This window comes from Oncorhynchus nerka, linkage group LG22 (genome assembly GCF_034236695.1).
Source record: "Oncorhynchus nerka isolate Pitt River linkage group LG22, Oner_Uvic_2.0, whole genome shotgun sequence".
In the NCBI taxonomy this organism is placed as follows: domain Eukaryota; kingdom Metazoa; phylum Chordata; class Actinopteri; order Salmoniformes; family Salmonidae; genus Oncorhynchus; species Oncorhynchus nerka.
This window is the reverse complement of record NC_088417.1, coordinates 52,759,037-52,772,526: the sequence shown is the minus strand read 5'-3', so window position 1 is coordinate 52,772,526 and position 13,490 is coordinate 52,759,037. Positions and strand designations below refer to the sequence as shown.

Sequence of the window (13,490 nt, the reverse complement as noted above, 5' to 3'; positions counted from 1 at the left end):
GGGGTGTAAACCTTTGACGTTAGATCAACATGTTTTATTGGGAGCAGAATATTAATATATATTCTACATCATATAGTCTTGATATCCAAGGCAACAATACAATGTATTGGATTTATCTCTGAATGTGTCATTATACAGTTGGATACAGTAATATCGCGAACCTTTTATAATTCTCATTCCCATTACGTGTCCTGTCCTGTACTGTCTTCTTCTGCAGATGGCTCTGCCATGCGAGCGGGAGTCCAGACGGGTGATAGGATCATCAAGGTGAGGCTCATTCCCTCTCGGGCCCATTATACTCTTCCTAGACATTACCCTTAGCCTAATCTTTCATTGACAGATGCATGTAGTAGCGTCTGTCAATAGACTGTGGCATGGGATGACTAACGAGGAACTTTGTTCGGGTACACTGATTTTTCATGTCTGATCATTTTGGACAAATCACAATTTCGCAGGTTCTATTTGGCCCATAGACTTGCCCGAGACTTGCTGAGAGTTTTTGTTTAGAGGGCTGGAGACTTCGCTGGTACATTTTCTAACATGTCTCCCCCCAGAACTTAATTAAGCATCTGACGCAATTTCACAATTTTATTATTGTCCGAGATAAACTGATCCTAGATCTAAGGGTTACCTTTCCAAAATCTTACCTTATGCATTTCAACCAAAATGCTAATCCCGCCTCAGACAAGAGAACCCTGCAGGGTACTAAAGTAGGTTGTGGGTCATGGATTAGGCCCCCTGCATACCTTCCCACTCTGCCCCCTGCTGGGTTGATGAGGAGCTACACCATAACATGGCAATGTATTCCAATGTCATTGGAAAGGGCAGGATACCTTCATGCTGTGCGTAGTGTCAGTGCAGAAAATGAATTGTTAGTCTGTGTGGGGGAATCCCAACTTTCTCCTAATGAGAGAGTGTGAGACTTTGGCAATCAAGCCATTTTTCTACTTACCCAGAGTCAGATTAACTCATTGATACAATTTTATGTCTTTGTGTTCAGTTTAAAAAAGTTGAAGGTAGTTTTGTGAGACATTGTTAATTAGCATTTCTGCAATGAATGGAAGTCTATAGGTACAGCTTCCCTTTAAGTAATGGATGTATGTATGGATGTTTACACTTGAATGGGCAGGTAGTGCTGCAGGTTGGGCCATTTTACCGAAAGATAGGTGGTTCGAATCTCATCTGTTGATGTTATCTTGAGCAAAGCACTTAACCCTAATTGCTCCTATAAGTCACTCTGGATAAGAGTGTCTGCTAAATTACTAAAATGTCAATTTAAAATGAATGAACATTTAGAAAGAAATAAGGTGTTTCTTGGCATGGAAAGAGTTATGTACGCCTGCTCCTGTTGAATGTACCCATTAACTAATATGGGGTTTCTAATCTGGGACAGAATGCATAGTCCTCCCATAGAAAGTGTTTCATTATGATTGATGTTGTGACATACAGCAGATGTTCTGTTTTTGTTGCAGGTTAACGGGAGTTTAGTAACACATTCAAACCATGTAGAAGTCGTAAAGTTAATCAAATGTAAGTCAAAGTTGCTGTTTTATATCTAATTGTTAATTGACATGAAAAATCACAGGCTCTTCAAGAGACACACTTTCTTAAAGCTAACAAGTAGTAGCCTTTAATTAATGCATTTTGACCTGCTTAAAATGTAACCAAACTCTCTTGTCTCTCTGTGTCAGCGGGCTCCTATGTGGCCCTCACAGTGCTGGGGAGGCCCCCGGGACTGGCCCAAGTCCCCCTGTCAGAAGGTGAGGGTGGAGACCCAGGGGTCCTGTCGTCGTCCCTCTCCTCACCCAACTCTCCGGGAACAATGGGGGGAACAGGGGAGCGCTGCTCCACCTCCACCAGTCCCCAGGACCACATCATCTCCCCGCTGCCCCTCTGGGTACGACTGATGGCCACCTTTGCTCTGTGGCTACAACTGAAATGGCATCCTTTTATATAGAGTAGGGTGCCATTTCAGATGTGTGTCTTTTTTGTTCTTTGTCTCTGTCTCTCTCGCAGCCTCCACAGTTCCACATCCCTTCTTCACCCGTCCCCATCCCCCCGTCCTCTTTCCCCTTTCAGCCTCCACCCACCCCCACTCACTCTACCTCTTTCACTTTCTAACTGGATCTGTATTCTCACGCTTCTCTCACTAGTTTCCTCAATTTTTTCATACATCTGTCACTCTCCCTCTGCTGCACTTGTCGCTGTCCTGTCCGGAAGCAAACACTCTTATAATTTATGTTTTTCTTTACTTTGGTTGGTCCCTAAGGAGGAGAATAACGCTGTACACAGCCAGAAGGTGGACATCTTACAGAAGATGCTGTCCAAGCAGCAGCAGGACTTACAGGCAAGACACACACACACACACACACATAGTATCACCATACTCTGAAGTTTTCTACATGAGGAGATGAGACAGTCATCTAGTCGAACTTTTAATCTTTGATTTGAATGAGATAATTCAAATTCCGAGTATCCTTTGGAATTGACAATGTTTTTTTTTATATAGTTAGGTTCATAGGACCTGGAGCCATGTTCATGAAGCATCTCAGGTCCGCCTACATCAATGATACTATATGATTCCTATTTTATTTTGTACCTTTATTTAACTAGGCAAGCCAGTTAACAACAAATTCTTATTTTACAATGACGGCCTACCCCGGCCAAGCCCTCCCCCAACCCGGACGACGCTGGGCCAATGTGCGCCGCACTATGGGACTCTCGATCACGGCCAGTTGTGATACAGCCCGGGATCGAACCAGGGTCTGTAGTGACGCCTCTAGCACTGTCTTAGTAGACCGCTGCGCCCCTCAGGAGCCCAAATACAGACCCAGATTAAATACAAATCATTCACACATGAAATTGTCATTGCGCATGTTGCTGCTTATTCATTACGTTAATTTACAGCACAATTCAGTTCCTAGCAGCATCCATAGTAGTGGCATCATTCCGGTGTAGCATAGAATACTCACTGAGTTTCCTTAAACGCATGTGACCGTCCCCATCTCTCTTCAGTCTTATGTTCCAAAATTTGAAATTGGGGAAGTAATGCTGCTTTTAAAATGTATACATTTGTAATCCCATTTTGGAGAAAAAGGCATTCAAACATTTTGCTTTACATGAATCCTTGGGAAACATATATTTAGAGAAGGAATACTTTCACCAAATTGCCTAAATGGATTCTCTGAACATTCTCACCAACTTCCCCCACTAGGCAAACCATTAACAGTATTAAATTGCCTATTGTTGTATAATAAAGATAACCTTTCACATTGAACAGCTACAGTGCTGCTCTTTGTTTATGCCCATTTAGCATCGTTCACACCCTCTTAAGCCTTAGACTCACCTATGGTTGTTGCAGTGACCTTATTACCACTATACATTTATATTTTTGACATTTAGCAGACGCACTTATCCAGCATCTGCTGGTCCCTCATAGGAATCAAACCCACATCCCTGGCATTGCAAGCACCATGCTTTACCAACTGAGCCACACATGACCGTCATCGTAATCTCCTCTAACCCCCTCTGGACATGCATTGGTAGTACCCAACTTGCTTAAAGAGTTAGCCTACATTTATAGTGAATTTGTATTTGATTTTGAATAGCCTAGTAGTAGTTTTTTTTGCTCATACAGGATGACACATTACCTTTAGCTACAGAATATCTGAACACCATGCGTTTCCATCTCTCTCTCCTTCATTCCTTTCTCAAGCATGCAGAGAGAGGGGCTGTCAACAGTTGAATTTGATATGTTTCCTTGTGAAAACATGTTACTATCAATGTTCCCGAACAGATTTCACTTGATTTCCCAAATTCAGCGCACGGTAGCTGCAGGAACAGGTTTGGAGAGCCCATGACAGAGTTTTGGAGGAATATCACCTGTCGCATGGCGAGAGGCTACATGCTCCTCAAACAGTGGTTGATACATGTAGTGAAATAACATGAGTAGCCTACCCAGCATGGAAAAACTAACTGGCAGGAAAGCGGCCTCCATTCGCTATTCGAGTGCATATGAATGTCCTGCCCATTTCTACATACAGTATCAATAAAGACAATATTAAATTGAGAATAGTCTGATGGGTGAAAATATTATCACTTGATAAGAGAACAGTGTTTGCAGCCTGAGGCAAGGAATATAGTGCAAGCTTTTTTTGTGAGCTTTTCAAATCATTAATAGCCTACAGTCGCATCATGCAGCCCATATATGTTTTGATTTCATTCACAACTAAAGTTGCCAAATAATTCTAAATCTAGCATATAGGACATGTTTCAAATGATCACTTTTATGCTCAAGGTAGCCACTTCATATGCAGACTTGCTCCTGAATATGAAGAATATCCTCTTTTATTTTATTCGGCGAAGTTCCATCATATAATATAAAATAATGACATGGGACTTTTTTTTTTTTTAATTTTACCTTTATTTAACCAGGCAAGTCAGTTAAGAACATATTCTTATTTTCAATGACGGCCTGGGAACAGTGGGTTAACTGCCTGTTCAGGGACAGAACGACAGATTTGTACCTTGTCAGCTCGGGGGTTTGAACTCGCAACCTTCCGGTTACTAGTCCAACGCTCTAACCACTAGGCTAACCTGCCGCCCCAGTGCACAGTGCACAGTGCACAGTGCATTCGCAAAGTATTCAGACCCCTTCACTCTTACAACATTTTGTTACGTTACAGACTTATTCTAAAATGTATTAAATCATTTTTTCTCCCTCATCAATCTACAAACAATACCCCATAATGACAAAGCAAAAACCCCCAAAAAATTAACTAAACTAATTACAAATGTATTATAAAAACCATAAATACCTTGTTTACCTAACTATTCAGACCCTTTGCTATGAGACTCGAAATTGAGCTCCGGTGCAGCCTGTATCCATTGATCATCCTTGAGATGAAAAGGTGAAGGGGGTCTGAATACTTTTCCGAATGTACTGTATAAGCGTATCTTGTCTGATAAATGAACAAGCCTATGGCATGGCGCATAGCCAGATAACATACAGTAGGCCAACTCATATTCTGTTCTCCTGAAATAGTATCTTAAACAATCCTCCTACTCACCTCAAATAATTTTATAAAACACTTATCAAACAATGGCACTTGACCCCCCCCCCATTAATTGACTACAGCTCAGTATTCACCACCATATTGCCCTCAAAGCTCATCACTAAGGACTCTGGGACGGGCCGCCCCCGGGTGGTAAAGGTAGGCAACAACACATCTGCCACACTGATCCTCAACACGGGGGCCCCTCAGGTGTGCGTGCTTAGTCCCCTCCTGTACTTCCTGTTCACCCATGACTGCATGGCCAAGCACGACACCCAACACCATCATCAAGTTTGCAGACGACACAATGGTGGTAGACCTACAGACATTGCTATTCCAACTTCCGCGACGCATATAAGGCCCTGCCCCGCTCTCCTTTCGGAAAAGCTGACCACGACTCCCATTTTGTTGATCCCTGCCTACAGACAGAAACTAAAACAAGGAGGTCTGAGGTCTGTTCAACGCTGGTCCGACCAATCTGATTCCACACTCCAAGACTGCTTCCATCACGTGGACTGGGATATGTTCCGTATTGCGTCAGACAACAACATTGACGAATGTGCTGATTCAGGGGGGCGAGTTCATTAGAACGTGCGTTGAAGATGTCGTTCCCAGTGCAAAGATTAAAATATTCCCAAACCAGAAACCGTGGATTGATGGCAGCATTCACGTGAAACTGAAAGCGCGAACCACTGCTTTTAATCAGGGCAAGGTGACTGGAAACATGACCGAATACAAACAGTGTAACTATTCCCTCCGCAAGGCATTCAAACAAGCTAAGCGTCAGTATAGAGACACAGTAGAATCTCAATTCAACGGCTCAGACACAAGAGGTATGTGGCAGGGTCTACAGTCAATCACGGATTACAAAAAGAAAACCAGCCCCGTCACGGACCAGGATGTCTTGCTCCCAGGCAGACTAAATAACTTTTTTGCCCGCTTTGAGGACAATACAGTGCCACTGACACGGCCCACAACTAAAACATGCAGACTCTCCTTCACTGCAGCCGACGTGAGTAAAACATTTAAACGTGTTAACCCTCGCAAGGCTGCTGGCCCAGACGGCATCCCCAGCCGTGCCCTCAGAGCATGCGCAGACCAGCTGGCTGGTGTGTTTACGGACATATTCAATCAATCCCTATCCCAGTCTGTTGTTCCCACATGCTTCAAGAGGGCCACCATTGTTCCTGTTCCCAAGAAAGCTAAGGTAACTGAGCTAAACGACTACCGCCCCGTAGCACTCACTTCCGTCATCATGAAGTGCTTTGAGAGACTAGTCAAGGACCATATCACCTCCACCCTACCTGACACCCTAGACCCACTCCAATTTGCTTACCGCCCAAATAGGTCCACAGACGATGCAATCTCAACCACACTGCACACTGCCCTAACCCATCTGGACAAGAGGAATACCTATGTGGGAATGCTGTTCATCGACTACAGCTCGGCATTTAACACCATAGTGCCCTCCAAGCTCGTCATCAAGCTCGAGACCCTGGGTCTCGACCCCACCCTGTGCAACTGGGTCCTGGACTTCCTGACGGGCCGCCCCCAGGTGGTGAGGGTAGGCAACAACATCTCCACCCCGCTGATCCTCAACACTGGGGCCCCACAAGGGTGCGTTCTGAGCCCTCTCCTGTACTCCCTGTTCACCCACGACTGCGTGGCCACGCACGCCTCCAACTCAATCATCAAGTTTGCGGACGACACAACAGTGATAGGCTTGATTACCAACAACGACGAGACGGCCTACAGGGAGGAGGTGAGGGCCCTCGGAGTGTGGTATCAGGAAAATAACCTCACACTCAACGTCAACAAAACTAAGGAGATGATTGTGGACTTCAGGAAACAACAGAGGGAACACCCCCCTATCCACATCGATGGAACAGTAGTGGAGAGGGTAGTAAGTTTTAAGTTCCTCGGCGTACACATCACAGACTAACTGAATTGGTCCACCCACACAGTCAGCATCGTGAAGAAGGCGCAGCAGCGCCTCTTCAACCTCAGGAGGCTGAAGAAATTCGGCTTGTCACCAAAAGCACTCACAAACTTCTACAGATGCACAATCGAGAGCATCCTGTCGGGCTGTATCACCGCCTGGTACGGCAACTGCTCCGCCCACAACCGTAAGGCTCTCCAGAGGGTAGTGAGGTCTGCACAACGCATCACCGGGGGCAAACTACCTGCCCTCCAGGACACCTACACCACCCGATGTCACAGGAAGGCCATAAAGATCATCAAGGACAACAACCACCCGAGCCACTGCCTGTTCACCCCGCTATCATCCAGAAGGCGAGGTCAGTACAGGTGCATCAAAGCTGGGACCGAGAGACTGAAAAACAGATTCTATCTCAAGGCCATCAGACTGTTAAACAGCCACCACTAACATTGAGTGGCTGCTGCCAACACACTGACTCAACTCCAGCCACTTTAATAATGGGAATTGATGGGAAATTATGTAAAATATATCACTAGCCACTTTAAACAATACCTAATATAATGTTTACATACCCTACATTATTCATCTCATATGTATACGTATATACTGTACTCTATATCATCTACTGCATCCTTATGTAATACATGTATCACTAGCCACTTGAACTATGCCACTTTGTTTACATACTCATCTCATATGTATATACTGCACTCAATACCATCTACTGTATATTGCCTATGCCGCTCTGTACCATCACTCATTCATATATCTTTATGTACATCTTCTTTATCCCCTTACACTTGTGTCTATAAGGTAGTAGTTTTGGAATTGTTAGCTAGATTACTTGATGGTTATTACTGCATTGTCGGAACTAGAAGCACAAGCATTTTGCTACACTCGCATTAACATCTGCTAACCATGTGTATGTGACAAATAAAATTTGATTTGATTTGACATGATAGCCTATAGGGAGTAGGTCAGAGACCTGGAAGTGTGGTGCCAGGACAATAACCTCTCCCTCATCGTGATTAAGGCAAAGGAGATGATCGTGGAATACAGGAAAAGGGGTCTGTAGTGGAGCAGGTTGAGAGCTTCAAGTTCCTTGGTGTCCACATCACCACACTCACTGTCCAAACACACCAAGACAGTCGTGAAGAGGGTACGACAACACCTGTTCCCCCTCAGAAGAGTGAAAAGATCCTCAAAAAGTTATACAGCTGCACCATCAAGACTGGTTGCAATACTGCCTGGTATGGCAACTGCTCGGCCAAGGTGCTACAGGGAGTAGTGGGTACAGCCCATTACATCACTGGGGCCAAGCTTCCTGTCATCCAGAACCTCTATATCAGGCCATATCAGTGTCAGAGGAAAGCCCTAAAAATTGCCTAGACTCCAGCCACCATAGTCATAAACTGCTCTCTCTGCTACTGCACAGCAAGCGGTACCGGAGGGCTAAGTGTAGGTCAAAAAGGCTTCTTAACAGTTTCTACCCCCAAGCTATAAGGCTGCTGAACAGCTAATCAATTGGCTACCCGGACTATTTCTATTAACACCCCCCTTTTTTACACTGCCGCTACTCACTGTTTATTATCTATGCATAGTCACTTTACCCTTACCTACATGTACACATGACCTCAATTACCTCGACTAACCTGTACTCATGCACACTGCACGGTGTCGGTACCCTCTGTATATAGCCTCTTTATTGTTATTTTGTTACTTACATTTTTTTACGTTAGTTTATTTAGTAAGTATTTTCCTAAAAGAATCTGACCCTTTTTTTCAATTTTCACCTAAAATGACATACCCAAATCTAACTGCCTGTAGCTCAGGACCTGAAACAATATACATATTCTTGATACCATTTTAAAGGAAACAGTTTGTAGAAATACGAAATTAATGTAGTAGAATATAACACATTAGATCTGGTAAAAGATAACACAAAAAAAACATGCGTTTTCAAAAAAAGTATGACTTAGGACTCTAGGTGCAATTTTGATTTTGGAAACTAGATGGCAGTAGTATATGTGCGAAGTTTTAGACTGATCCAATGAACCATTGCATTACAGTTAAAAATGTTGTATCAAGTCTGCCCAAATGTGCCAAATTGGTAAATTGATACATTTTCAATTATAGAGAACATACAAAAATGATATGGTAATCCAAAATTTAAGTTTACACAATCTTTGAGAAGCATTTGACAGTCTTTAATATTGGCTGTACAAGAGAATTTAACACCTTTTTTGTAAGTATATGAGAGTATATAGTATATGAGATTGATTTTAAGAAATTTAGCTTAATTAATTTGATAAATATTATGGTGTTTCTATTACAATAAAAATGAAACCCTGAGAAAATATGGCGCTGTTCAACCTGACCGGTCGGGAGTAGGCTACAGTACTAAGGGTAAAATAATAACATGTCCACACCCTAATTGTAGTCTAACCAATACCCAAACAGAGATTCAGTGAAAATAAAATTGAATTGATTTATCAAGACTAGTTGCCATGCTTGTCTCAGAGCAGTGTGAAAAGGTGCTGAAATAGTTGACCACACGCAGGTAGGCTATTGCTTCAAATCCTATTGCACTGCATATTAAACTGACATTATTATTGCTATATTCCACCCTATATTCCACACGTTACTCTCTCTCGCACATACACTTGCTGTCTTGACCTCTGAATGCTCGGCTATGAAAAGCCAACTGACATTTTCTCCTAAGGTGCTGACCGGTTGCACCATCTATTACCACTGTTTATATTATTTGACCCTGCTGGTCATCTATGAATGTTTTGAACAGCTTGAAAAATGATCTAGCCTTCATGGCCATGTACTCTTATAATCACCAACCAGTTTGGATTTAAGTATAACTTTTGTATGACTGACTCCTTTAGTGAGAGGTCGAATGCGTTAATATTTAATCATTTCCGCCATGTGAATTCATATTCATTATATAAATAGGCCCATGTGCACCTTGATATTGGGGGTGCGCCATGCAGCCGTGCCTAACGGGGAAAGGGGGGATGGAGCCGGTCGGGCGCAACCCAGGCGACATGGCGATGCGGGGATCGGAGCTCGTATGAGAGCCGAAGCCACCCTCCCGACCCAGAACCCCACGCCGAGGGAAAGGAGAAGCGGAGGATGTGGGGCCCCTACTCTACCCAGTCCTCAGAGAGTCATAGATACTCCCGCCATTTATCCGTGCTTCATTGGTCTGTTTTCGCTTGATGGCCCTCCAATCTGTACTTGTTAGATGGCCCTCCGACCTGCAACTGTTTCCTACGGTTATATACAGTTACATACTCCTTCCTAAGTTTACATACACTTAGGTTGGAGTCATTAAAACTTGTTTTGCAACCACTCCACAAATGTCTTGTTAAGAAACTATAGTTTTGGCAAGTTGGTTAGGACATCTACTTTGTGCGTGACACAAGTAATTTTTCCAACAATTGTTTACAGACAGATTATTTCACTTATAATTCACTGGTATCACAACTCGAGTGGGTCAGAAGTTTACATACACTAAGTTGACTGTGTCTTTAAACAGCTTGGAAAATTACAGAAAATGTCATCATGGCTTTAGATGCTTCTGATTTGAGTCAATTGGAGGCATGGATACATTTTTCTGCATAATTTTTGGACAGAAAATTTCGGATTTTTGCAATGTTACGTAGATGGAAAAAAGCTATCCTTGAAACAGTCTTGATATGTTCATCAAAAGAGAGATCAGGGTCCAGAGTAACGCCGAGGTCCTTCACAGTTTTATTTGAGACGACTGTACAACCATCAAGATTAATTGTCAGATTCAACAGAAGATATCTTTGTTTCTTGGGACCTAGAACAAGCATCTCTGTTTTGTCCGAGTTTAAAAGTAGAACGTTTGCAGCCATCCATTTCCTTGTGTCTGAAACACAGGCTTCCAGGTAGGGCAATTCTGGGGCTTCACCATGTTTCATCAAAATGTACAGCTGTGTGTCGTCCGCATAGCAGTGAAAGTTAACATTTATGTTTTCGAAAACAATAGTGGTCCTAAAACGGAACCTTGAGGAACACCAACATTTACAGTTGATTTGTCAGAGGACAAACCATCCACAGAGACAAAATGATATCTTTCCGACAGATAAGATCTAAACCAGGCCAAGAATGTGGTGATCGATGGCATCAAAAGCAGCACTAAGGTCTAGGAGCACTGGGACAGATGTAGAGCCTTGGTCTGACGCAATTAAAAAGTAATTTGCCACCTTCACAAGTGCAGTCTCAGTGCTATGATGGGGTCTAAAACCAGACTGAAGCATTTCGTATACATTGTTTGTCTTCAGGAAGGCAGTGAGTTGCTATGCAACAGCTTTTTCTAAAAATGTTGAGAGGAATGGGAGATTCGATTTAGGCCGATAGTTTTTTTATATTCAGTGAGTTTGGTACACATCCCGTGGATACCGAGACGTTTATTATGTTCAACATAGGAGGGCCAAGCACAGGAAGCAGCTCTTTCAGTAGTTTAGTTGGAATAGGGTCCAGTATGTAGCTTGAAGGTTTAGAGGCCATGATTATTTTCATCATTGTGTCAAGAGATATAGTACTAAAACACTTGAGTGTCTCCCTTGATCCTAGGTCCTGGCAGAGTTGTGCAGACTCAGGACAAATGAGCTTTGGAGGAATACGTAGATTTAAAGAGGAGTCTGTAATTTGCTTTCTAATGATCATGATCTTTTCCTCAAAGAAGTTCATGAATGTATTACTGCTGAAGTAAAAGCTATCCTCTTTTGGGGAATGCTGCTTTTTAGTTTGCTTTGCGACATTATCAAAAATTAATTTGGGATTGTTCTTATTTTCCTCAATTAAGTTGGAAAAATAGGATGATCGAGCAGCAGTGAAGGCTCTTTGATACTACACCGTACTGTCTTTCCAAGCTAGTCAGAAGACTTCCAGTTTAGTATGGCGCCATTTTCTGGCAGCTTGCTTCAGAGCTCGGGTATTTTCTGTATACCAGGGAGCTAGTATCTTACGACAAATGTTTTTAGTTTTTAGGAGTGCGACTGCATCTAGGGTATTCACAAGGTTAAATGGAGTTCCTCAGGTGGTTAACAGATTTTTGTCTTCTGACATCCTTGGGTAGGCAGAGGGAGTCTGGAAGGGCATCAAGGAATCTTTGGGCTGTCTGAGAATTTATATCACGACTTTTGATGTTCCTTGGTTGGGGTCTGAGCAGATTATTTGTTGCGATTGCAAACAAAATAAAATGGTGGTCCGATAGTCCAGGATTATGAGGAAAAACATTAAGATCCACAACATTTATTTCATGGGACAAAACTAGGTCCAGAGTATGACTGTGGCAGTGAATAGGTTCGGAGACATGTTGGACAAAACCCACTGAGTCGATGATGGCTCCGAAAGCCTTTTCGAGTGGGTCTGTAGACTTTTCAATGTGAATATTAAAGTCACCAAAAATTAGAATATTATCTGCTATGACTACAAGGTCCAATAGGAATTCAGGAAACTCAGTGCGGAATGCTGTATATGGCCCAGGAGGCCTGTAAACAGTAGCTATAAAAAGTGATTGAGTAGGCTGCATAGATTTCATGACTAGAAGCTCTAAAGACGAAAAAGTTTTTTTTTGTAAATTGAAATGTGCTATTGTAAATGTTAGCAACACCTCCGCCTTTGCGGGATGCACAGGGGATATGGTCACTAGTGTAACCAGGAGGTGAGGCCTCATTTAACACAGTAAATTCATCAGGCTTAAGCCATGGTTGTCAGGCCAATCACATCAAGATTATGATCAGTGATTAGTTCATCGACTATAACTGCCTTGGAAGTGAGGGATCTAACATTAAGTAGCCCTATTTTGAGATGTGAGGTATCACAATCTCTTTCAATAATGGCAGGAATGGAGGAGGTCTTTATTCTAGTGAGATTGCTAAGGCGAACACCGCCATGTTTAGTTTTGCCCAACCTAGGTCGAGGCACAGACACGGTCTCAATGGGAATAGCTGAGCTGACTACGCTGACTGTGCTACTGGCAGACTGCGCTAAACTGTCAGGCTGGCTAACAGCCTGCTACCTGGCCTGTACCCTATTTCATTGTGGAGCTAGGGGAGTTAGAGTCCTGTCTATGTCCGTAGATAAGATGAGAGCATCCCTCCAGCTAGGATGGAGTCCGTCACTCCTCAACAGGCCAGGCTTGGTCCAGTTTGTGGGTGAGTCTGAGAAAGAGGGCCAATTATCTACAAATTCTATCTTTTGGGAGGGGCAGAAAACAGTTTTCAACCAGCAATTGAGTTTTGAGACTCTGCTGTAGAGCTCATCACTCCCCCTAACTGGGCGCGGGCCAGAGACAATTACTCAATGCCGACACATCTTTCTAGCTGATTTACACGCTGATGCTATGTTGTGCTTGGTGACCTCTGACTGTTTCATCCTAACATCGTTGGTGCCGACGTGGATAACAATATCTCTACACTCGCCAGTTTTAGCTTTAGCCAGCACCATCTTCAGAT

General features: G+C 43.1%; 1 protein-coding gene across 4 annotated transcripts in view; it reads left to right on the top strand.

The window, feature by feature from the left end:
* The window catches only part of LOC115104759 (rho guanine nucleotide exchange factor 12-like), a 151,709-nt gene that overhangs the window by 82,734 nt on the left and 55,485 nt on the right, over window positions 1-13,490 (top strand). For all 4 annotated transcript variants that reach the window (XM_065007236.1, XM_065007237.1, XM_065007238.1 and 1 more), the window contains 4 exons: window positions 218-267; window positions 1,473-1,530; window positions 1,692-1,897; window positions 2,270-2,347. In XM_065007236.1, the coding sequence (XP_064863308.1) occupies window positions 218-267; window positions 1,473-1,530; window positions 1,692-1,897; window positions 2,270-2,347 (392 nt within the window). The remainder of the gene's footprint in view (window positions 1-217; window positions 268-1,472; window positions 1,531-1,691; window positions 1,898-2,269; window positions 2,348-13,490) is intronic.